The following is a 26,766-nucleotide window of genomic DNA, read 5'->3' as shown; positions in this document are numbered from 1 at the left end:
AATTTTATTTAATTGGATTCTTGAATAGTAAAAAGTAGATGAGCATATATATCATGTGTTCTTTAATTATAGTTTAAGTGTTAATATTTTTGAAAGGACAATTAAATTTAATGAGTCATCCCAATGTAAATGCTCATGAGTCAAATCTCTTCCATTTGAGAGGGCATAGGATGAAGTTAAGAGAAGTAATCTAAAGAAATGCTTTGTTTTACAGAAAGGGTGGTAAATGCATGGAACAGTCTCCTGGAAGAAGTGGTGGAGACAGAGACTGCGTCTGGATTCAAGAAAGCGTGGGATCTCTTAGAGAGAGGAAGAGATAATGGCTACTGCAGATGGCCTTTATCTGCTATCATGTTTCTATGGTTCTTTAGTACAGTTAGTTTATCAAGTGTGCAAGACTGAAATTAACACATTGAAAGGATTTGAAGAACATTTCAGCCATCTGTTTGAGGGTTTCAGCGGAGGACTTCAGGGGACGCATGTGGCCATGAGGCTATGCATTGGAGACTACTGCAATATGGCAATGCTTATGTTCTTATGATCTTGAAGTTGTCAATCCATGGTGACAGATATCTCCTTTATTTTCCGTCAATTCCTATCAGCTGTGGTAGCTTGGCCACAGATTATATAATCATAATTTGCCTCATGTGGCTCCATTATGTTCTTCTCTGCAAGTTCCTGGAGAAAGATTTTTATGTGCTCATTTTCCACAGTAGCATTTCCTATAGTTTGCTGGCAATTCATGTTAGGGTGAAAATAAGCTGTTTTCTGTCCACTGACAGCAACTGATGAAGCTGAAATAAAAAAGAAATGTTTAAAAAAAGTTCACTGTGGTGCTAGCCTGAAACAAATGAATGTGCCTGTGCTCTGCACACAACCTGGCAGTTAATTTTATCTATTTACTTAATTATAAGTTCTTTAGTCCATCTCCCAAAAAGTTCAGAATGGGTTACAAAAATCCATTCATAGTAATTTCCATAGACAAAACAAAATTACCCCCCACCCCTCTCTTTTACAAAAGTGCAGAAGAGGTTTTTAGCGCTGGCTAGCGCACTGAATGCTCTGCTCCAATGTTCACAGGAACTCTATGACTGTCAGAGCAGTGCAGAACAGAGCAGTGCAGAACAGAGCAGTGCAGATCAATTAAATTCATAATCTTACAATAAACATTTAAAACAAATAAATTATTACAACTCTATAAAACAATAGCCACTCAATAACCTAATAGTAAATAGTCAATAACCTAATAGTAAACAGAATCAAAACAAACAAGTTTTCAGAGCTTTACGGAATAGTAATAACCCATCTAATCTTAGGGTCCCTTTTACAAACTGTAGTAGCGATTCTACTGTGGTAAATGCACCGAAGCCCATAAGAATGGAACAGGCTTTGGTGCATAGCAGTATCGCTACTGTGGCTTTGTAAAAGGGGCCCTTAGTCTTTATTACGTTTGGTATACTGCTCAAATGGCCCAATGGGCTTCATGGCGGTTTACAATGAAAGCTAGAACAAAACAAAAAACAAAGTAGAACCCAAGATGTTCTATAAAATCTGAGAGGTCAAGAAGAAACAAAAATGTGAAACAAGGTTCTAGGTAAACCAATTTATAACAATTTAATTAAAAAAATCATAAAAATCCAGAGAAAGCTAAAATGCAATAGCAATCCAATACAGTTCACAATAGACCCAATGAATACAACAAAGACCCAGCATGGGTCATTTTTTGGCAAGCCAAATTGTTTTTTTCACGGATCCTAGGCTGTTTAGTTCACAAAACAAATACTAAACAGAAGAATGCAGGGTGCCCACAAAAACACTCCTTAATTTTAAATGGTTACAAAATCAAAACTTATTGGAATATGTTTATAAATAAGATGACAGCAAATACAAGTCCCCAAAAGCATGGTTAGCAAGATCTTACACAATTGCTTGCACTTTCACCCTTATAAGCTGCAATTGGTGCAGAAGACACAACATTCAGACAAAATGACTAGGTGTTCCTCAAGTGGCCCCCGAGATCACCAGACATTACTGTTTGTGACTTTTTCCTTTGGGGGTACGTGTACGTACCTCCACTACCCACAACTATGGATGATCTGCAGGAACGCATCACTGAAGCTATAAACGCGATCATGCCGGATATGCTTCGGAGAGTCTGGTCTGAGCTTGATTATCGCATCGATGTTTGCCGAGTAACAGGTGGAGCGCATATTGAGTGTTTGTAATCAACAGATACCATATGAAACTTTATGAGTTGATGAAACTATAGTCTCAAAGATGAAAGAATATTCCAATAAATTTTGGTTTTGTAACCATTTAAAATCAAGGAGTGTTTTTGTGGGCACTCTGTATATCAAAGAAGAATCAAATAAGTGAGAATGCTGCAAACGGATTCCGCACATGGGAAACTCTTGCGCTAGTAATATTGCTGGCACTTTTTTGTACATCTTAGTAAAAGGGGCCCTATATCTGTATATCTTTGGGAGGAGTCTGGGATTTTCTGGCCAAGACATACCAGTATGTTTATCTACATAGCTGTGGAATCCAGTCACTATGTAAATAAATGTAGCCTTGGATCTCGCTGCAGAAATACAGGGATAAAAATATATGGATGCTATCCATACAGTATATTTAAATTTATATTTGTTCAGTGGCAGCAAGATATATGCTTAAAAAAATATGCAGACAAGTTATCCATATATGGCAACTGCTGCAAATATAGCACAAAATCTGGATGCCATTCAAGGGACTTTTCTACTAAGCTGTGTTACAAGCCTGGTCGATAACACAGGTTATCATCTCTTCTATCGAGTCAAAGGCAGCATACCAGATGTAAGTCCTTGTCATTTAGGAAAAGAATTTGGAATGTACTTCAAGTAAGTAGCAGCTCAAGACTAGTTATATTCGTAATATTAAAGAGATTTAAGAAAGAAAACATGTCTTTATCTTTGCACAGTGGTTAGTCTTATCAAAGTATGGACACTAACCAACTACCTTACAAGGTTTAACACGTTTTATTTTTAGCTGCCTTAACATGGCACTCTTTTTTTTTTTTTTTTTTGTAATTGGCTTAGGCAATATAAGCACATGATCATAGAATATATTCCTTTGTGCACGTAAACTAAGTGGCATAATTGATGCCTAATTGGCAATAACTATCAATAACTGGTCTTAATAGGAAGAGAGTGTTGCGTAATGGTTAGAGTTACAGCCTCAGCATCCTGAGGTTGCAGGTTCAAGCCCCATGCTACTCCTTGTGACCCTGGGCAAGTCACTTAGTCCTCCACTGTCCCAGGTATATTAGATAGATTGTCCATATTCCATTATAGAATACTAGTCTTATAGCCTGTTACATTAACGGGTGCTAGAATATACGTGTGTGTGTCTGGTTTTGTTTTTTTTTCTCTCTCTCCTTAACCGCTTTCTGTATTTCTGTCTTTCTTTCTTTCTTTTTTTTTTCCTTGGCTGTCCACCACCACCCTTGCCTGCTCCCCCTGTCCATTCTCCCTTCCTTTTACCTCCCCTGTGTCCTCCACCACCCCATCACTGCTCACCTTATCCAGCAGCAGCCCTTCTCCCTTTATTTTACCTCCCCCTGTCCATCATCACCTCCTTCCTGTTCCCCCTGTTCAACAGTAGGCCTGCCTTCATTTTTTTGCCCCCCCCCCCCCCACTGTCCATCAGCACCTCTTCCCCTGTCCATCAACCCCTTTTTCCTGCTCCCCCTACCCAGCAGTAGCCTCCCTTCCTTTTTCTGCCCCTCCATTTCCGTGTCTGCAGCATTTCCCTCCCACCCCACTTCCCTGTGCAGCATTTTCCTCTCCCCCCCCCCCCCCCGCCATACCTTCCTCCTTACCTCCATGCCCTACCATTTTCTCCCCCTCTGCTCCCTTTCCTCCTTCAACTTCATCGGGCAGCAGCAGCAGCAGCAGCAGCATTTATAATTAATTGCTGTTGCCGGCTTCAGGTCTTCCTCTCTAGCGGGTCCTGTCTTCATGAAAACATGAAGTAGGCAGGACCCGCCAGAGAGGAAGGCCTGAAGCCGACAACAGCAGCGAATTTTAAATGCTGCTGCTGCCCAAAGAAGCCAGGCCTTAACCACAAAGCTGGGGAGGAGGGTTTTAAAAGGTACAGCGGCTGCGGTGGTGGTGGTGGGGGGGGTTGAAAAGCCATCCTTTAAAAACTTGCCTTTTTTATTTTTAAATGCTGCCCGGGCTCGGCCACTGCGGCCAGAAGCCGCCGCAGCCAACATCCGCCTCGGGGGGAGGGAGAGAGAGAGCTTCGCGCGCATGCGCACTCCTACTTGCGGTGCCCTACAGCTCACAGAAAACGGGCGCACGCAGGTGGGAGTGCGCATGCGCGGCTTAGGGTTTTATTATATTAGACTATTGTAACCTGGCATAGGCATGTCTTACATTTACATACCCAGAGTAGCATCAGCCATAGACCTGGAGTAAATGCAATGGACATGTACAGCGTCCAGTATTCTGTAAGTTATGTGTGTAAGTGGAAGCACCACCCTTGATGTGTCCTCCTTGCCTCACTATGGGGAGAATCCTATAAATTCTCAAAAAATGGGAACTGGAAAACATGGGCACTAAACACCAGTCTATAAGGGGTGTGTGTGCCCTTTATAGAATAGTGCTACTTGCTGATTTCTGCACCCAACTCTGGGTATAAGAATCACGCCTGCTGAAATGTATAAATGCTGGCAACCAAGATACTTGCTCTTACTCAGCATTCTAAAACTATGCATGGAACCTTTTGGAACACTACTTGACACACCCATGCTCTTCCCATGGCCACACCCCCTTTTGAAATACACATTCTGGGATGTAGGAGCCCGATGTAATAGATGCCAGATGGCTGTGCAAATTTTAATGGGTGCCAATTAACATCAATAATTGATTGCTAGCACCTGATTATTAATGTTTTATAGCTCATTATTCAATTGATTTGCATGTACATCTCGACTGTATGCACAGATTTGAGCATGCAAATCTGGAAGCCATTCCCCTAATTTTACAAAAAAAGTGCTGAAAAATGTACATGCAAGTTTGGCCATGTATCTGATTTGCACATGCAATTGAATAACAAGTTAATTAGCACCAATAATTGGTTTCTTAAGTAATTATTGGCACTAATTAGAAATAGTGGCAAGATATGTGTATAAATTTACATATCAATCAAAAATTGGGGGCACGGAAATGGGTGGGTCATGGGCGAATTGGGGGTGTTACTTTAAGTTACACTCATAGTTATAAAATAAGATCATCCACGCCTAAATTTAGGTGTGAGAATTTGCACTACATTTTCATTGGTGCAAAAGAACTGCGCCCAAAGTTGAGCACGGTTCTGGGGTGTAGGTGCTATTCTATAAACTGTGCCTAACTTTAGATTAGATTATGAACCAAACAATTTAGCATTTCAAAGGACGCTAAAGACTCACCTCTTTGGCTCCATATACTCTAATGACAATTAACTATCAAACACAATCAAGTACCCCCTACCTCTTTGGTACCTATACTATGCAACCTGCTAGCTCATCTATTAACTACATCCACATTCCTCAAACAACTGGATAATTCTATATCTTTATGAACTATATCTTCTGCTACTTTGTTTACAATGTATCAATTTGTATTCCCATAATCTCAAACTAAGTCACCTTTAATCTGTTTGGTCATAGTGCAACTCAAAAATCCCAGATTAGATTAGATTCATAGAATAGTGCTTTTTTGGTGGCAGTTTTTTATGGTCCATATATAGAATTTACTCCCATATGTAAAATCCGAGGGCAAATCCATTAATGAATAGCTCCTAAGCACTAAAGGGAAGGTGTGGTACACTGGTAGAGTTGCTGCCTCTGCATTCAGAGGTTGTGAGATCAAATCCCACTGCTGCTTCTTATGACTCTGGGCAAGTCACTTAATAAGAATATAAGATTTGTCACTGCTGAGTCAGACCAGTGGTCCATTGTGCCCAGCAGTCTGCTCACGCGGTGGCCCTTAGGTCAAAGACAAGTGCCCTATTTGAGTCTAGCCTAACTCGCGTATGTTCTGTTCCAGTAGGAACTTATCCAACCTTGTTTTGTATCCCAGGAGGGTGCTTTCCCCTATAACAGCCTGCAGAAGAGTGTTCCAGATTTCTACCACTCTCTGGGTGAAGAAGAACTTCCTTACGTTTGTACGGAATCTTTTCACTGCTAACTTTAGTGAGTGCCCTCTCGTTCTCTTCACCTTGGAGAGGGTGAATAATCTCTCTTTCTCTACTAAGTCAATTCCCTTCAATATCTTGAATGTTTCGATCAGGTCCCCTCTCAGTCTTCTCTTTTCAAGGGAGAAGAGGCCCAGTTTCACTAGCCTCTTGTTGTACGGCAACTCCCCCAATCCCTCAACCATTTCTGTCACTCTTCTCTGGACCCTTTCGAGTAGTACTATGTCCGTTTTCATGTACGGCGACCAGTATTGTACACAGTAATCCAGGTGGGGGTGTACCATGGTCCGGTATAATAGAATGATAACCTTTTCAGATCTGTTTGTGATCCCCTTCGGAATCCTCCAATGTCCACTACTTCAAATGTCAGCTTTGAATGCTAAAGCCACAAAAAGGTGGTTTATTTATTTATTTATTTATTTGATTTTTTAGCCCGTCCTCCCAAAAGAGCCCAGAACGGGTTACAATGAATATATTGGTGCATTAAAATTATAAGTAAGATAGGTACTTAGAAATTCCCTTACTGTCCCAAAGGCTCACAATCTAACTAAAGTACCAGGAAAAATGACATAGAAGAGTAATAAAGAAAGAAAATAGAGATAGAGGAGAAAAATAAGAAAATAAACATACTAATAAGATTACAATGATCTATAGGAATTTGAAAGGTTAAAAAGAGGGGAGTTAAGAATAGATGCAGAGGGAGAACCGTTGAAGCAATAGAATTCTGGGGAAATTTAAATGAAATTTGAATGATAAAATAAAACAAAACAAGTGGTAAAACAATAAGTTAGATTAAAAAATATATCATAAACAAAAGAAGTGAAAATAAAATCAAAACAGTCAAATCTGAAATCCAGCTTGAAGTTTACAAGTCTCCTCCCCCAACCCTCACTTCCTCAGATAAGTGTGTACTTCTATGCACAAGTGCTAGTATTCTGTACATTTACATGTATAAGAGGCATTTAAATGAGTCTGCCCAGTTATGGAATTGCCCTTTCTACTTCTAACAGTAATGCTCACCTATGCAATCAGCAAGTTTTCTTCCCCCAACCAGCTGAGTTGTCCAGGAGTAACCGGTATGATGTCCACATTCTTCATACAATCTGCTTCTTCTCAAGAAAGAAAAGTCATAATCCTTGTACAAAAGATAAACCATCATTAAATATAGAGATTTCAAATTTTAAATACTTTATTCTGCTTTTATTTCTTTTGACAGAATTTACTGACTGTACTGTATCTGTACAGTAGAACACTAGGGGGCATATGATGACGTTAAGAGGTGATAGGCTCTGGAGTAATCTAAGGAAATACTTTTTTACGGAAAGGGTGGTAGATGCATGAAACAGTCTCCCGGAAGAAGTGGTGGAGACAGAGACTGTATCTGAATTCAAGAGGGCTTGGGATAGGCATATGGAATCTCTCGGAGAGAGAAAGAAATAATTGTTGCTCCAGATGGGCAGACTAGATGGACCATTTGGCCTTTATCTACCATCATGTTTCTCTGTTTCTATAACCAAAAAGCTCTATGACATCACAATGCAAGTGTTAAGAGCCTTAGCCAATAGGGAGAGGAAGAGATAATGGTTACTGCAATATGATTAAGTAGTGATGTAAACTGCTTCGATCCCTTTTGGTTTTATAGGCAGTATAGAAAGATTTTAATAAACATAAACATGTCTGACCACTGCGGATTGGCAGATTGGATGGGCCATTTGGCCATTATCAGCCATCATGTTTCTATGTTTCTTATCCAGATATCACGTTATCTAAAAACTCCTATTATCTAGGACACAGATGTATATCCAGGCTGTTCTAATCCTCGCTCTTCATGCCTGCACTCCTCTCCTTCCAAAGCGGCTTCACAGAAGAATGGGGTGCTCTGAAGGGTAATCTAATAAAACATCCTGCGCTTCACCAATCTGATCTGAGCCATATGCTACATGGGAAAGAGAGGCTTTGGTAATAAGGAAAGCAGGTAAGAGAAGGACTGAGCCAGGTTGGGGCTCCATGGGAAGGACTAGGTTGGATAATAGGAGGATCACAGAAAGATGGATTGAGCCTTGAGGCCTGAAATTTCCATTATCCTATAAAACTGCCAGAACAATCTTGTTTCTTCCTAGTGACCATTGCTCCTTTTTAATTTCCATTCCGGTTTTCAGATTATATATCACACATTTAGTTGTGATAAGTCCACACCTTAACAGTGCCTACCTTTGATATGAATTGTACATCCAGAGGCATCTTCTGGCACCTAATGCCACTTTTAGAGTTAGCCACGCCTACAGTGGCATTAGGCGCTGGTAGGCACCTCCGGAGGCATGATTCTGGTACTGTTTTTTTAGGCACCAGTAGGTGAAATATTTTTTAAAGTACCATATGATACTGTGTTTTTTTCACTTAACTTAGGTGCCTAAGTTAAGGCGACAGAAACGAAAAGAGGGAATCCAACCTTGTCTGCAGTGAAAAAATCAATCAGGAAGAAACAAGCCAAAACTGCAGATATGTACAACGATGTAGGCAAAATTTATTGTGACAACCAAATTATATATTAAAACCTTTTTACTAAACAGGGGACCCAACAAGGTCTGTGTTTCGGACAACCTTCATCAGGGGTCCATGGTAGAAAAAGGAAAAAACATATGTCACAACAAATGTTGAAAAGTATATAATAAAAGCAAACTGATGTTATGTCACGCCGAGAGTCACTGTGAATAGTAAAAATCGCTAGAGTAAAGGTTTTAATATATAATTTGGTTGTCACAATAAATTTTGCCTACATCGTTGTACATATCTGCAGTTTTGGCTTGTTTCTTGCCTAAATTAAGGCACCATTTTTAGAATATAATAGTGGATTTATCCGTTGACTTTAGGAATCTTATTCCTCAATTGTGCGCCAATGCATTTAAAAGCTCAAACTCACTGACGACAAGTTTCTTTTAAGGAGGAAACCATAAGAAGAACTGCATGGGAATACTGAAGCACATAGCCAGGGATAAAGGATTGGATGGAACTTCTAAGATAGCTTACACCTTTCCCTGTATCATTTTATCTGATTTGAAATGGTTTTGAAGAGCCCATGCAACTGTTTTAAAATGGGTGCCACACTTCCCCTATTATAATTGGAAGCAGAATCTACCCAAGTTACCACTGTTTGCCCTGGGATCAGTAGCATTGAGTGTTGCTACTACAGTACTGTATATACTCGAATATAAACTGAGATTTTTGGACCAAAAAAATGGCCCATAAATGGGGTTCTCAGTTTATATTCAGGTCAGTGCCCGCATGCCCCCCTCCTGGATCTGTTGCAGGCCTCTGCCGAGCCTGCCTTAAGACCTGGTGGTCCAGCAGTGGGGCGGGACAGAAGGAATCCCTTCCATTTGCTGTCCTGGTTGACTCTGAGAACTTTCACCTCTCTCAAGTTTCGAGTTTATTTAAACTTTGATTTATTCGCAATATCGTATTACAAAGCAATTTACAAGAATAAAAACGGGTATTAGTAAAAAAATGGCATACTTTAAGACACTGACAATACAGGAAACAAGAGGCATACCACCTCCCCAGCATACTTTTAAATCCCTGGTGGTCCAGCGGTGAACCGGGCCATGAACGATCTTCCTATGCTCCTGCCCCATGCATAGTGTTACCATATTTAGAGAATCGCCGAGAGGTTGGATAGGCTGGGGCTCTTCTCTCTGGAAAAAAGGAGGCTCAGGGAAGATATGATAGAGACCTTCAAGATCATGAGGGGCATAGAGAGGGTGGATAGGGACAGATTCTTCAGACTGAAGGGGACAACAAGTACGAGGGGGCATTCGGAGAAACTGAAGGGAGATAGGTTCAAAACAAATGCAAGGAAGTTTTTTTTTTCACCCAAAGGGTCGTGGACACTTGGAATGCGCTACCGGAGGAAGTGATCAGGCAGAGTACGGTACAAGGATTCAAACAGGGATTGGACGGATTCCTGAGGGATAAAGGGATCGTGGGATACTGAGGGAGGAGCTGGGATGTAACACAAGTATAGAAAGCTAACCAGGTAATAAGTATAGAAACCCAACCAGGTCGTGCATGTGCAAGACCGGAGGGTTAGGACTTCGATGGGAAGATAGGACTTCAAAGAGAAACCAAGGTGGTAAGGGAGCCCCTTCTGGTGATTCAGACAGGTCGTGACCAGTGTTCCCGCTAAGCTGCGTTGACGTGCGCACGCGCACAAAATATTACCTCGCAGCGCACATGTTTCTCGTCACAGCGCACACAGTGTAGAGCACAGTTCTTCAACCGCCGGTCCGCAAACAAAATCTTGCCGGTCCGCGAAGGATTCGGTCCCCGCCGCAACGAAAGGCCGGCGTCAGCTGACTTGCAACTTCCTGTTGCAGTCGCTGTGCCGGGACTCCTGCCTTCCACCGCGTTTGCCTCCTGCCTTGTCTCCGCACCTCCAGACCAGCAGCGGCAGCTGTGTATGCTTTTAACTTCGGCACAGAGCTGCCCCTAATCAATAGTTTAGCGCGGTTTCATAAGGCAGCCTCGGGGCCTTTGCTAGGCCGGCCCACATCGCATCATCGAAGCGGGCCGGCTATCAAAGGCCCCGAGGCTGCCTCATGAAACCGCGCTAAACTATTGATTAGGGGCAGCTCTGTGCCGAAGTTAAAAGCATACACAGCTGCCGCTGCTGGTCTGGAGGTGCGGAGACAAGGCAGGAGGCAAACGCGGTGGAAGGCAGGAGTCCCGGCAGTTAAAAGCATACAGAGCTGCCGCTGCTGGTCTGAACTCTTGGGCCGCTGAAGGAGGGCAAAAAGCAGCTGTCCTGGAGGTTTCCCTTCCTCTCGCCTTTACAGGTTCCTTTTTTCCACCTTTTTTTTTTTTCCTTCAATCGGCAACGGGCCCCAGCATCGACATCAATCAAGTAAGTTCCACTGTCAATCAAGCGGTTCTGCTCGGCCAAAGCTTCCCCTGTGACATGAGCCACCCTCAGGGGAAAGAAAGTGACCCACAAAGGTGAGGGGAAGGGGGGCAGATGATGGAAGTTGGGGGGGGGGGGAGAGAGAGAGAGAGAGAAGGGGCAGATGATGGAATGGAGGAGATGAGAGAGAGAGAGAAGGGGACAGATGATGGAAGTGAGAAGAAGGGAGAGAGAGCAGAAGGCAGATGGATGTCAGTTGAGAAGGGAGAGCAGATGCTGAATGGAAGTGGGGAAAGAACACATACAGGATGGAAGGAGGAGATAAATAAAGGGGGAAGAAAATAGTAAGATAATGGAGGGGTGAGGGAAAGGGGTGACAAGCTGTGTGTAGACACAGTGAAAAGAGGGAAACGGGACTAAATAGTAAGAAAGAATTTAATTTAGATGGAGGCAGAAAATAGAGAAGGAAGACCAGAGAAGAAAAGGGAAGAGAGAGCAGAGAATGATCAGATCTGAGTGGAGGAAATGAGAAGAGAGATATGCTAAAAACCACAGGGGGGAGGGAAGGATAGAGATGCCAGACCATGAGGGGAACAGAAGGAAGATGATGGATGCTAGACCAAATTGGGGGGTGGGGGGGGGCAGGAGGAGAGATGGCAGGGAAAGACAGACAGTGAATGGAAGGGGCAGATGCTGGACTGAAGAGACAGAGAAGGTTATCATGCTGCTGTACCGGGCCATGGTACGCCCTCACCTGGAGTACTGCGTCCAGCACTGGTACTTTAAGAAGGACACGGTACTACTCGAAAGGATCCAGAGAAGAGCAACTAAAATGGTTAAGGGGCTGGAGGAGTTGCCGTACAGCGAAAGATTAGAGAAACTGGGCCTCTTCTCCCTTGAGCAGAGGAGATTGAGAGGGGACATGATAGAAACATTCAAGGTACTGAAGGGAATAGACTTAGTAGCTAAGGCAGGGAGAACGAGAGGGCACTCTCTAAAGTTGAAAGGGGATAGATTCCATACAAACGTAAGGAAGTTCTGTGGTAGAAAGCAACATATTTATTTGGCTCATAACTTGCTGGCGCCCGATATTTTTAGCTCACAGTGAAAAAAGTTTGCTCACAACACCCGCCCGCTTAGAGGGAACACTGGTCGTGACCTGTTTGGGCCGCCGCGGGAGCGGACTGCCGGGCAGGATGGACCTATGGTCTGACCCGGCGGAGGCACTGCTTATGTTCTTATGTTCTTATGCATCTCTGGCAAAGCAGGCACCAGAAATGTGCCTACCTTTGACATGAATCCCACATCCGAAGAGTAACTCTGTAAGTGGCATTAGGCACTAGAAGGTGCCTCCAGATGTGTGATTCACATCAAAGGTAGGCGCTGGAAATGTAGGCCTCGAACCGTAAGACTTTTGTGGTATATATATAAAGATTTATGTTATGTTATGTTATATTTAATGACGGACAAACCCGGACACGTGGTCCCCACCCTGCTCCACCCTCAGCCCCACCATGTTCTGCCTCCAATCCTCCCCATTCTGTCTCCAGCCCCATCCCCAAAAAGCCTCATCTCTTTTTTCCCAACTTCCAGGCCGCATCTGGAGGGCCTCCAGCTTGCACAGATGCGTGTGATGTCATCCGCGCATGCATGTTGACAGCCCTCCAGACGTGGCCAGAGCTTTCCAAAACCAGGACAAACTGCTGGGTTTTGGAAAATCCATCCAGGAACCTGGGCAGTCCTCTAAAAATAGGGCATGTCCAGGTTTTCCCAGATGTCTGGCAATCCTACCCTTGCGGAGCAGCTAGCTCAGGGGTGGGCAACTCCAGTCCTCGAGGGCCAAAATCCAGTCGGGTTTTCAGGATTTCCCCAATGAATATGCATGAGATCTATTTGCTTGCACTGCTTTCAATGCATATTCATTAGGGAAATCTTGAAAACCTGACTGGATTCCGGCCCTCGAGGACTGGATTTGCCCACCCCTGAGCTAGCTGAATGGCTGCTGCAAGTTTATATTCGAATCAACCTTTTTTTCTCCTTTGTTTGGGGAAAAAAGATTTTGTTGGTTTATATTCGAGTATATACGATATTTGGATTTCTGCCAGGTACTTGTGATCTGGATTGGCCAGTGTTAGAAACAGGATTCTTGGCTAGTCGGACCCAGCATGGCTATTCTTATGTTTTTTTATAATTGTCATAAATGCATTTCTTAGAAAGCCCAATCAAAGTGCTATTGCAATAGTCCAGGTGTGTGAGAATCAAAACCAGTCACAGCAATTGCATATGGCCAGGCTTTGCTTAGACTCTCCTTTCATTAATAATATCTCAGCACATGAGCAAATGAAGACTCTAGTGCAAGCAGTTACAGAAAAAATGCCATAAGTATTGGGTAGCACTGCCTGACCACAGCTCACGATTTTCCCAGCTGACTTTTTAATCACTTACCTGATTGCACATTACTTTACAGTAGCGGACATGTAAAATGGTAACACACACCAAGCCACCATTGCTGGGAGCCAACGGAGTAGAACAGTTCTTTGGAGTGAAATCATTCCAAGCTTTAAAACAGAGAAATATGATCATACTGCAGGATTTCCACATCACAGAAGTAAAATCAACATGCTTTTCACAAAAAGCACATTTAAAACAGATTGGAGAAAAAAAAAGATCTCCACTCTGCGCTCTTATATTCCTTGTCACAGGATGTTATAAAAGCAGTTAGTGTAACTGAGTTTAAAAAAGGCTTAGATAAGGTCTTGGAGGAAAAGGTTCATAGAGTAGACTTAAGGAAACCCACTCTTTAAACCAGGGGTCCCCAAAGTCCCTCCTTGAGGGCCGAATTCAGTCGGGTTTTCAGGATTTCCCCAATGAATATGCATGAGATCTATGGTGCATGCACTGCTTTCAATTCATATTCATTGGGGAAATCCTGAAAACCCGACTGGATTCGGCCCTCAAGGAGGGACTTTGGGGACCCCTGCTTTAAACAGTATGGAACCTATTTATTGGGATCCTGCCAAATTCTAACTTGAGTGGCCACTGTTGGAAACAGGTTACAAGACTTGATGGACCTTCTGTCTGACCCAGCATGCAATTCTTATGTTCTTATGAACACCAAAGTCTGATTGATGAATTTAGGGTTCCTTTTACCAAGCTATGATAGCGGTTTTAGCGTGCGCTACATTGCCCCGCGCGCTATACGCTAATGCCTCCATAGAGCTGGCGTTAGTATTTTCCGCGTAGCGCAGGGGTTATCATGCACTAATCCTCAGCGGGCGCTAAAAACGCTAGTGCACCTTAGTAAAAGCAGCCCTTAATATCATGTGAAAATATCATTCAGCTCCAGCATGGTCTCCCTTTGTCTTTAAAAGAGCAAAGGGAAGCAAAGGAGAATGGAAATAAAATTGAATACATTTAGGCTCAGTTACAAGTTATGAGGTCAGAAAGGAGACCATAGTAATAATTCTTCAGAAAAGTTAGATGGTTTTAAATACATCACAATTCAAAATAATGAAGGACTGGGGCTCTGCCTTTCATGAAGCACTGAAGCAAATTCATTAACCCAGTTCCCTATGCATGAATTTGAGTAACCTTTTTCGGAAACACAAATGTTCTTTGGTAGGATCAGTCCCCTAGAAGACAAAACTCTGAGCATAATCAAGCCCCAGGTGTTAAATTTAGGCTCAACAAATTGAAAATCGCATGCCTAATTGCCACACCACCATATACTCTCAAACACTTATGAGATTATGGAGCTCAAAAGGGAACACACCAACACTCAAATAAGGTCAAAAGTCTCTTAAAATCAGAAAACAAACCCTCACTATCTTAGCAAGATTTTTTTCACATTGCATTATATTAGTATTTATGGATCGCTAATAATCCCCATAAGGATTTTTAAGTGATTTACATGAAGAAAAAACTGGTCATATGCACGAGATTATATTGTCACATTCAGTGCTTTCATAGGGATCACAGTTTTTATAGGGGGGTCTTGAGTCACAATATGAGTGAAACCGAGTTTAGTGTTGCATCCTGTGTTAAAATTGGCCTTTTCCTAGTGCTAGGAATTTTATGAATAGATATGTTTTTAGGATTTTATGGAAGCGTTTGTAAGTAGGGGAGGTTCTTGGTTTGGGAGAGAGTTCCACCATTTTGCTGTTTGGTATGGAAAGGCAAACAGCAAAATGGTATTGTGTAGCTTTTAATACCTTTGGGGCTGGGGATTCTCAGTCGTAGGTGGTTGCTTATCAGGTTGTAGCTTCTGTGTGGTACTAGCCACTACCGCATCCTCTTGAGCAGGCGGCGGTCTTTCAGCTAGCGCGCGCTATAACGCGTGCTAATCCGGTGCGTGCACTAAAAACGCTAGCGCACCTTTGTAAAAGGAGCCCTAAATGTTCGTCAAGTAGTCAGGGGCTTCGCTATGGAAGATCAGAAAGATTATTGTCCAGTTTCTCACATCTTGTTGCTGAAAATATTTGTCTTGAGGCTACATTCTGGAGGTTGTGTTGTAGTAATCCAACTGAGATAATACTAGTGATTGAATTACAAATTAATAAGTTTCACTTTTGAAGCAATGACATATCTGCCTCAGTTTTTTCAGTATCTGTTTAGGCCTGCTCTAGACCTGGCCACAATGCACCCAAACCAAGTACCCTTGTCATATGTACATTTTTTTCAGTTTTAGACATGTATGTCCCAGCTTTGTAAAATCTGGATTTAGACATATAAGCAATATAAACATCTAAACGATGATTTATACACATCTAAAGCATGATTACAGTTTCTAAAATAATCACCTAAAACAGTAAATGGAGAACATTCTTACCTTTCTCTTGAGCTTTTTTCAGAGTATCAAGTATTTGTTGATATTTCCAAACAAAATTATTTATTTGAGATCTGTCAAGATTAGCTATTGTTTCCGATGAGTAAACCAAATTCTGTGTAAGGTTAAGAAAGCAGAAAATTAAAAATGGTAAAATTATCTAGTAAGGATTTCCAAGAAAATTTTATTTCATCAGAATCCATTTTCTTCATAACCACTTTCTTCTTAACATATATAACTTCATATAATCTTCTACCAACACTCAAAATTCTTCAGTGGATTTCTCGAACATGCCATGAAAGTACGTAACCTCTTAAATTCTTTCTTAGACAATTTATTTCAGAGTCCTAAGGGCAGGTCATTACTGCGTGCTAAGGCCATTTTTACCACTGGAGTAAAGTGGCCGATTTTCAGCATTGTTCAGTGATGGCCACGTGCTAAAGTTCACATTAAAAACATGATATCAAAAGAAAGCAGGTTGAGCCTCCACGAGTGGGTTGGTATCAACATGGGTTTTCCAATAAATTTCATTTTGACGCCAACCCATTCTCGGAAGCTCATCATAATATTTTATTGCATGTGGCTTGATCTCTTGTACTTTGGATTCCCTCATTTTTGTTTATCACATTAAAGCATGGCCATTAGCATGTGAGCTCCTACTGCACCCATTTTGTAAGCAGTAGAGACTTATGTGATAAACATATGTTAATTTGTTAGTGTGCAACAATGTAGCTGCAATAACTGATTAGTGCAGAACCCACCTAACTCTCCAGCCCCAGACATGCCCCTAGGCCAAAAAAAATAAATAGCACATGGGTAACTCATATGCATGACAATATTACAGCAGCATGCCTCAGTGTGCCCCATGGTATTTTTGCTGCAGTAAGCAGATAAGCTAAATCAAAATGGTTCACAATACAAATAAATATAAAATGAATTATGTATTTATTTATTTAGAACATTTATAATCTACTTTTTTACCAAAGCGGCTCATAATTCACATGCACAGCTTAAAATGCATACAGTCAATTAAAAGGAGAACTCCAATAATTGAAGGGAAAGAAGCAATCATTCATTCCCTAGGGTACAAAAAAGAGAGAAATAGAAAGAAAAGCACACTTTCTCTCAAAAACTACAGCTCCACCATTGTGCATCTGTGTACTCGTATCATCCAGTAGATGTATCTGTATGCTCAGCTCAGCTCAGCTCAGCGAATAGAATTAGTGTAATTAAAAAAGAAGCTTTTTCAAAGAGGTGAGTTTTCAATGCAATATGAAAAGTAATATATGACTGTTCTAAACAAGTATGTTGTGGACTGGAGCAGTGAAATCAAAAGTTGACCATCTAGTAGATTTCCATTTAACCTTACAGAGGTATGAGAAAGAGCAAGCCTGTTATCCGTCAATGACCGTAATGCACGAGTGAGCAAATATGAGATAATGAACACTGATAAATATGTAGGAATGCCAGAATGGAAAACCAATGACAGTATTTTTTTTTTTTTAATTAATTTTTATTAAGTTTTTAGAAATACATACAACACGATAACATCGAACATAGCAGAAACAGTTAGGTCTTCCGCGTTATCCCTTCACGAAGACCTGCAGAAACCAAACCTCGCACCAAAGAGCCCCCACCCCCACCCCGAACCACCCCCACCCCCACACTCTAGTGTCAAAAGTTATGACAGTATATTTAAACAATTTTGTTTTTGCACCTGTTTTATTAAGCAGTGGTAGAGGCTTCTATGAGTGTCGGAACAGCATCGGAGCATTTTAGCGCTTTAGGCCATGGTAGAAAGCTGTACCGCATCTTAGTAAAAGCGGGGGTGGGGGCTATTTGGTATTTGTTATACCGTCTTTCCAGTAAAAATCAATAAAAAAAAGGAAAAGGAACTACAATATTTAACAAGCATCGTGATAAAATAAAGTTATGAATAAATACCAGTAGCGACTGTTGCTGACTACCAATCAACAGATCCAAATTTGTTTCCTTAATTTAACAAAACCCCAGCCTAAAGCATGAAAGCTAGGCTGTGCTAGTGTTAGAGTGGCAGAGTGATTGGAGCAGTGGGCTAAAATTCAGGGAAACCAGAGCTCCAAACCTGACAATCTTTTTAACCATTAGTCACTTAGAGGCCTGCTTAGAAATTGGTGCTAAGCCCTTACGAGGGGGTGCTGAAAAGTTCTCAGCCCAACCAATCAATTTCCTAAATTCTTTGCATTGTTTTGCTACTGTAGTTGAAAAGAGTGTCAAAGTTTTTGCTGAGCCTTCACTGCCCATACCCATACTAAGCACCAACAAAATTTGAAGACACTGAAATATTAAAAGCTAGTTGGGGGAGGGGGGAAGGGGACAAAGCCTTCAGAAGCCAGTAGCAGTAGGTTTCTGGAATGTGCTGCTGGATATTTTGCATTCTACTTCACTCTTATCTATGTACTTATAGGAAGGAATTGATGGCTTATATTTTAAGAAAACCTATGCATAAGTTAAAGAAAGGCATTACGGATATGAGATTCATCAATATTATGGTTCATTTAAAATTGTATTGTTTGCCAAATTTATATATCAGGGGTGCCCACACTTATTGGGCTTGCGAGCTACTTTTAAAATGACCAAGTCAAAATGATCTACCAAAAATAAAATTTTAAAAACCACAAAGCATACTGTATGCAGAGAAAATGTTAATTATCATTTATATTCTGGGGGGTTTTCACAGAGGTCAAGGCAGATAACTTTAAAATATGCAATGTCACCTCAGTAACAACTATACAAAAATAGACAAATATAACCCCTCCCTTTTTACTAAACCGTGATAGCGGTTTTTAGCGCAGGGAGCTGCACTGAATGCCCTGCGCTGCTCTCGACGCTGATAGGCTCCCTGTGCTAAAAAACGCTATTGCGGTTTAGTAAAAGGGGGCCATAGTACAAAATATAGACAGCAGACATAAATTCTCAAAACAGACACATTTTGCTCACTAAATTGAAAATAAAATCATTTTTCCTACCTTTGTTGTCTGGTAACTTCATGAGTCTCTGGTTGCACTTTCTTTTTCTGACCGTGCATCCAATATTTCTTCCCTTCTTTCAGCCTCCTGTATGCTTCCTCTCCTCCAGACCTCATTCCCTCTCCCAACTTTTTCTTCCTCTCTCCTTGCCCCTCTCTCCTTTCTTTCTTTCTCCCTGCCCCTTCTTTCTTTCTGTCTGTCTTTCTCTCTCCATGCCCCCTTTCTTTCTTTCTGTTTCCCTTCTTTCTTTCTGTCTCCCTGCCCCCCTTTCTTTCTGCCTCCCTGCAGCCCCCCCCAAGCCACTGCCGCCACCATTGTGGAACAGGCCCCCAAGCCACCGCTTCCGAGTTTTGAGCTCTCCCTGCTTCCCGACGCCATAAACAGGACAGCAGAAGTGCCGGGCCCACCAGCCTTCTCCCTCCAGAGAGGAAGTTCCGGGCCAGCCAGACAGCGATTGGCTGGCCTGGAACTTCCTCTCTGAAGGGGAGGCTGGTGGGCCCGGTGCTTCTACTGTCCTGTTTACAGCGTCGGGAAGCAGGGAGAACACAAAGGCAAAGTGAGTCTTTCATGGAGCCCGGGATGGGCTCCACGATCGACTCGCATTGCCTTTGCGAACTACTGGTCGATCGCGATCGACCTTTTGGGCACCCCTGTTATATATTATTTGAAGTATGTATATCATGATTATTCACCACTTAAATGTATAGATATAATGAATATAAGAACCCTGTACATAAATAAATTCATTAAATAGAAATGCAATACAGTACTGTATACATGAAGGATTCTACATTATGGGCTCCTTTTACTAAGCTGCATTAGGGCTTAAACGTGCGGAATAGCACGGGCTAAATTGCCACGCGTACTAGACCTTAACACCAGCATTGAGCTGGCGTTAGTTTTAGAAGTGTAGCGCGGGTTTAGCACACGGTAATTTCCTCCATGCGCTAAAAACACTAGCGCATCTTAGTAAAAGGAGCCCTATACGTTAACACGATGGGCTAGATTCAATTTGCCCAATGTTCAGCAGTATTTAGCCGGCAAAGAAAGGCTCCCAGCCAGCTAAATAGCACTAAGCCGGCAAATCTTCAATATTCAGCAAGAGATCGGATTTTTGAATATACACATATTAATATGTAACTTGCCCAGGATAAGGGTGGGTGAGAAATAAACAAACAAAAAATAAAAAATTGGCACATGGCCAGATATTCAACAATTAGAAAAAAGGCTATTTTACAGTCCCACTACAAATGGGTTTAGCACATAGGAAAGACCTGCATAAGGACATGCAAAGCCAATATACTAGTGCAACTTAGTAAAAGGGCCCTCAAAGACGTGGGTGTTGTAAATAGAATAGCAGAACATTCACAAGACAATGAAATAACCGCTGAGCTATGGCTGACACCAAATCTACACTGGATTGTACTAAAACTGCTTGAATCCCTCTGGCGTTCTCTGTCTCTGGCAGCATTCAAGTCCAAGTTAAAAGCCCACCTCTTCGACACTGCTTTCAACTCCTAGCTCCCTCATCTTCGGTTCTGTATCTCCAACCCTGTATATCATGTCTGTCTGTCCAAGTTAGATTGTAAGCTCTTCTGAGCAGGGACCATCTATTAAATGTCAAAATGTACAGCGCTGCATAAGCCTTTCAGCACTATATAACCTCCAGGATTCACTGCAGACCCAAAAATTCAATGCTGATGCCAGGACATGGGCAAGCACTGAATATACTACTACTACTACTATTACTTATCATTTTTATAGTGCTGCCAGATGTATGCAGCACTGTACATTAAACATTGAAGAGACAATCTCTGCTCAATAGATAGGAGCAGTCAACATTAAAAAAAAACAGCTTGTTGTCATTTGTGAATATTTACCCACTAGTCTTTAAGCCCGTTACATTAACGGGTGGTAGAATAGATGTGTCTATCTGTCTGTGTTCCTTTATCTCTCTCTCCTTGGCCGCTGACTGTGTCCTTCTGTCTTCCCCCCCTGAGCAAATCTGTCTGCCCCCAGCACACACCTCCACCCAAAGCAGCCCCCCTTTCCCTCTCCCTAACTGTCTCTCCATGGTCCTCTTCTGTCTTCCCCCCCACCCCAGAGCAAAGCTGTCTGTCCCCAGCACACCTCCCCCCCAAAGCAGCCCCCTTTCCCTCTCTCTGTCTCTCCATGGCCCCTTCTGTCTTCCCCCTCAGAGCAAAGATGTTTGCCCCAAGCACACCCCTCCTCCAAAAGTAGCCACCTCTCCCTATCTCTCCTTGGCCCCTTCTGTCTCCTCCCAGCACACCCCTGCCCCCAAAGCAGCCCCCTTTCCCTCTCCCAAGGGGATCAATTCTTACCCTCCCTCCATCCCGGCATCTTCTGGCCTGATCCTCTTCAAAGAAGCATGCGATCGTGGTGGCCAGCTTTAGCGAACCTCGCAGGCCGTTCTCCAACTCGGTAGCACGTTCCCTCTGACGCGATCCCGTGCTTCAGAGGGAACGTGCTACTGAGGTTGGAGAGCGGCCTGCGAGGTTCTTTAAAGCCGGCCACGATCGCAGGCTGCTGTGAAGAGGAGGATCAGCGGCGGCAGCAATGAGCGAGGACGGGAGGTGTGTTCCCTGCAGAGGATGCGGGCAGGGAGAGAGCTTGCCTGCAATTCCAGTTGGTGAGTGAGGGCGGGAGGAGCAGAGTGGCCAGAATGTTCCCTGCCACCAGGTTCTAAAATGGAACACGGCCACAGATCACATACCACAGCGGCAGGGATCACACTGTTTTAATAGCACATGCACCGGTAAGCTTTTATTATATAGGATCAGCTTGTTTTCACAGGATGTGGATTATACTGTTCTTGGACATCGCTGTCAGATATAGAGTGTTCAAATAATATTCTGCACCAACAAAGCAGTGCTTGGATCATTTTCAAGATACAATTTGCTAGAGGGTTTTAGTACAGACCGGAGAGGTAAATTCTATGAATGTTGTAGCATTTACCTCACCAACCTGCGCTAAAAACTTCTAGCGCCATTTAGTAAAAGGAGCCTATAATTCTGGGTTTTATAGTCACACTTGTCTTTAAGCCCGTTACATCAATGGGTGCTAGAATAGATGTGTGTGTCTGTCTTTCTTTCTCTCTCTCTCCTTGGCTGCTTTCTGTCTGTCTGTCTGTCTTTCTTTCTTTTTTTCTGTCTCTCTCTTTCCTTGGCTATCCACCTCCACCCCTTGCCTGCTCCCTCTGTCCAGCAGTAGCCCTTCTCCTTTCCATTTACCTCCCCCGTGTCCAGAAGCACCCCTTCCCTGATCCCCCTGTCCAGCAGCAGCTCTTCTCCCTTCCTTTTAGCTCCCCACTGTCCAGCAGCACCCCTTCACTGCTCCCCCTGTCCAGCAGCAGCCTTTCTCTCTTCGTTTTACCTCCCACCTGTTCAGTAGCACCCCTTCACTGCTCCCCCTGTCAAGCAGTAGGTCTTCCCCCTTCCTTTTACCTCTCCCCTGTCCAGCAGCACCTCTTACCTGATCCCCCTGTCCTGCAGTAGACCTTCTCCTTTCCCTGCTCCCCCTGTCCAGCATCCACTAGCCCGGGCAGGCTCGGGGCTTTTGCTAGGCTGGCCCACCTCGCATTATTGAAGTGGGCTGGCCTAGCAAATGCCCAGCGGCTGCTGCATTTGCTGGTCGTTGGGTGAGAAGAGGCGTCCTGGCAGCACAGGAGTCAAACCGCCGCTGAAATCGCCGTAGCAAGCTGCCCCACGCACCGGAAATGGAATTCGGCACGGAGGGACACAGCACGATGGCAGGGATCACAAAACCGTAAGTGCGCATGCGCGCGTAGGGTTTTATTATCGAGGATAGCCATCTTCTCACTTGTTGGTTAGAGCAGTAAGTATGCTAATTTAAATGGCCCACATAAATTATTTTAGCTGAATGTTTAGTCCATTATACTTAAAGTAAGAGAATAAAAACTAAGGGGGTAGATATTTAGAACTAGATTCAGTATATGGTGCTGCAAAAAAAAAAAAAATCAGAGCTGAACAGTATTCTATAAAGAGCGCTTTGAAATGGACATACTTTTTAGAATAGCGCATAGTACCAGAATCCATCCCAACTTTGGGCACGAGGATTTATATCAACTGAAAACATGTGTAACTCCCAGCCTGCGAGTTGGGTACAGATCCCCCTAATTCTATAACATTGTGCATGTTTCAAAACCCCAACCCTCCCATTGTTACACCCTCTTTTCAGATTGGCACAGAAACACGCACTATTCTATAACTGGGCGCATAAGGTATAGTTCTGCATGGATCTGTTATTTTTAGCCCATTTCAGCACCTTGCTTCCATATGTTTTTTATTCAGCAGCACTTAACTGGACTGGCCTTATCATTTTTATAGAACAGCCAGATGTACACAGCGCTGTACATTAAACATTGAAGAGACAATCGCTGCTCAACAGATAGGAGCAGTCAACATTTAAAGAACAGCAGGCTGTCATTGGCTGAATATTTACCCATAAGCTTTGTTTTCACAGGACATGGATTAGGTATACTGTTCTTGGACATTACTGTCTGGTGTGAAAATAATATTCTGCATCGGCAAAGCAGTGTTTGGATCATCTTCAAGATATAATATGCTTCATGGCAGCAATTCATACATAAACCACTAATTTTACCTCCACTGCATCAGTTACTTCATCTAGGTTAATTTTATTGTAGTTTGAATGTTCCTCAATATCTTTCTGTAGCGTAACTAGGAAATAAAAACATGAGAAAGGGTTAATACAATTGTAGGGTCTTGAAGAAGAATAGCTGAGGGTAGGGGTGTAATGTTAGAATAAATGTCTCCCCCTTCAATATATATATATATTTTTTTTCAAATAATACTACATTGCAATGTACTCTTGTTGTTCAGAGGGGGGTTGTTATTAAAATGAAAAATGAAGTGAGACAACCACTCACAACACCAAAAAGTGAAAAAACAGTGATGGTAGCATGATAGAAAATTATATGATTAAAAAAGTTATTTATTACATGAATAATAATAATAATAAAACCCCTTTTAAAAAACAGTAGCACGTTTTTTAATGCCGGCCTCAGCGGTAACAGCTCTGACGCTCAAAGAATTCCTATGAGCGTCGCAGCTCTTACCGCCACGGCCAACGCTAAAAACTGTGCTACAATTTTGTAAAAGGCAGGGGGGAAGAATGAATTAAAATGAATTAAAACATCCATTAGTTTACTAAATATAAACCCACATAAAAATAAAACAAAAGAAAAAGTCGAATGACTTAACAGAACTTTTTATGACTGTGTTTCGGCAAATGTCTGCATCAGAGGTATAATTTTAACATAAGGACAATAAGGACAATTTTAAGTCAGTGTAGTGGCCATATTAAGACCCAAACCTAAACTTCATACACATATTCAGTGTCATTTTACATATACTATTGCTACTAAGTCACAGTTGCCACAAATTTTTTTTTCTTTATTTATGAGAAAAGAAAGAGGCATAAAACAGGTTCTAAAAGCACCAATTTTAAATAGCTTCTGGACATGCCTAACCCCCTCTTCTATTAAACTGTGCTAGCAGTTTGTAGCACAGAGGGCCGCGCTGAATGGCCCATGCTGCTCCCGATGTTCATAGGAACTCTATGAGCATCGGAAGCAGCGCGGACCATTCAGCGTGGCTCACCGCACTAAAAACTGCTAGCGCAGTTTAATAGAAGAGGTCCTAAGTCATTGCAGAATACTAACACAAAGCTGTTTTGGTTAAGTGTGCCAGCTAAGTTTAAAGTTTATTAAAAATTTGATATCCCGCTTTATCGTTAACAGAGCGCTTTACATAAAAAATTATAAAATCCAAGTTTTAAAGGGGAAATCACAGACTGATTGACTGACAAGATGGAACAAATTTAAACAAGAGGTATCTAGGGGAGAAATACAATTTTTGATAGGAAAGATAAGAAAGATGAACAATGAGGGGAAAGTGCAATAGGGAATGGGGAGTTATCTTCTTTCTTCTTGGAGGGAGTAATCATCTGTCTGCTTGGAGGGAGAGGAAAGAGTTTATAGACTGAAGGCATCTCTGAATAGAAAGCTTTTCAGGCTGAATTTAAATATTTCTAGAGATGACTCCTGAATGAGAGGGGCTGGTAATGAGTAGACCGGTAGACCCGCCGAAACGGGGGGGGGAGAAAGTGCTCACTGCGGACCCTTGGAGCGGTGAATGGTCTTGTCCCCGCAGTTAAGGGAGGGAAGGCATGCGGTCACTGATTGGGCATGGCCCCCCCTCCCTACCTGCGGCTAAATCTATCTCCCTCCCTCCTCCTTACCTTCATGGTACTTTAGAAAATAAACTGAAGCCGGCGATGTGTGGGCGGAAGCTTCTCCTCTGACGCAACTTCCCCCCTCTAAAGCACCCCTCTAAAGCCCCCCCCCCCCTTGGTACGCCACTGATCTCTGGAATTCTTTGCCAGAGAATGTGATAAAAGCAGTTAGCTTAGCAGGGTTTAAAAGGGTTTAGACAAGTTCCTACAAAATCTACAAGACATTATTAACATAGACATAGGAAAATCTATTGCTTATATCTGAGATAAATAGGGTTACCATATGGCTCCATAAAAAGTCCGAAATGAACTTTTCAGGAGCACAATCTGAACACAGCTTGTTAATTGTGTGCTGGGAGCCTCAACCCTGAAGAAATGTACTGAAACATGGCAAGCTGGTGGAGGCGCTCCTAGGATTTATTTATATAAGTTTTTCTACTAAATATTAAATATGAAATCACTATGGGTGTTTAAGTAAAAAATATATAAAAGGATCCGGTGAAGAAAGTGGCTCATGCAATTCTCATATCAAATGCACATAAAGAAATGAAAGCCTACTGAGGATTCTATGCATTAAAAAAAAAATTGGGGGTATAAATGATCGTTTATATATATGGTTATAAAATTTATATATAAGATACTATTGACTGGGTTGTGGTTGGTGAAATTTAATGATATCCCAGTCAAATTAATAGCCTTCAGTCTAATTTGATCGTTATCCATAAAAAGGAGGACAGATTGAGGAATCCGGATTTTACTTCCACTGAAAGCAATGGACGTAGAGACATCTAGCTTTTACATTAAAAGCAATGGAAGTAAAACCCGGATGTCTCAATCCGTCCTCCTTTTTCTGGAGCCCTACTTATTAATACTAATAGTAATAAGAGCATAAGAATAGACACACTGGGTCAGACTAGTGGTCCATCTAGCTCAGTATCCTGTTTCCACAGTGGCCAATCCAGGTCATAAGTACCTGGCAAAAGCCCAAATAGTAGCAAAATTCTATGCTGCTGATCCCAGGGCAAGCAGTGGCTTCCACCATGTCTGTTCTCAATAAGATATACTGTATAAAGTACACCTACCTGCTGGGAAACATGCAGCACAGAGCAAGACTCCCCAAAACATTCTCAAAGTGTTCAGCATTTTTGAGCAGCTTTGTCTGGCTTTCTGGGTGTATATGTCTCTCTCTCTCTCTCTTTCGCTCTTTATACAAACCAGTACCATGGACTTATTTATACTAGGTCATCAAGAAGTCTATTTACTTAGAGCTCTGATGAAGCAACATGCAGTAATCAAGATGGGATGCACATTGCTTAAACTGTGGAAAAACTACAGGATGCAGGCATAGGAGCCAGCTCTTTGGGTGCTTGAGCACCCCCAGTATTGAACAAAGTCCTTGACTGCATTTAAGGATAGGGTCACCAGACGTCCTCCTTATGAGGACATGTCCGGGGGTCCGGACGGCTTTTCAAAACCCGGCACTTTGTCCGAGTTTTGAAAAGCTGTGTCGGGCAGGGAAGAAG

The 26,766-nt window shown here is 42.4% G+C and overlaps 1 protein-coding gene across 1 annotated transcript; it reads right to left on the bottom strand.

Moving 5' to 3' along the window:
• On the bottom strand, window positions 1-26,429 carry LOC117359932. The gene is made up of 6 exons (XM_033943410.1): window positions 26,326-26,429; window positions 23,591-23,667; window positions 15,942-16,053; window positions 13,559-13,671; window positions 7,237-7,351; window positions 1-794 (listed from the first exon to the last, which is right to left on the bottom strand). Exons 1-6 carry the CDS (start codon window positions 26,384-26,386, stop codon window positions 589-591), a joined length of 684 nt encoding a protein of 227 aa, XP_033799301.1. The 5' UTR covers window positions 26,387-26,429; the 3' UTR covers window positions 1-588.
• Between the last annotated feature and the right edge of the window lie 337 nt (window positions 26,430-26,766).

This window comes from Geotrypetes seraphini, chromosome 4, assembly GCF_902459505.1.
Source record: "Geotrypetes seraphini chromosome 4, aGeoSer1.1, whole genome shotgun sequence".
Lineage (NCBI taxonomy): Eukaryota > Metazoa > Chordata > Amphibia > Gymnophiona > Dermophiidae > Geotrypetes > Geotrypetes seraphini.
This window is presented reverse-complemented; position numbering and strand designations above follow the sequence as displayed.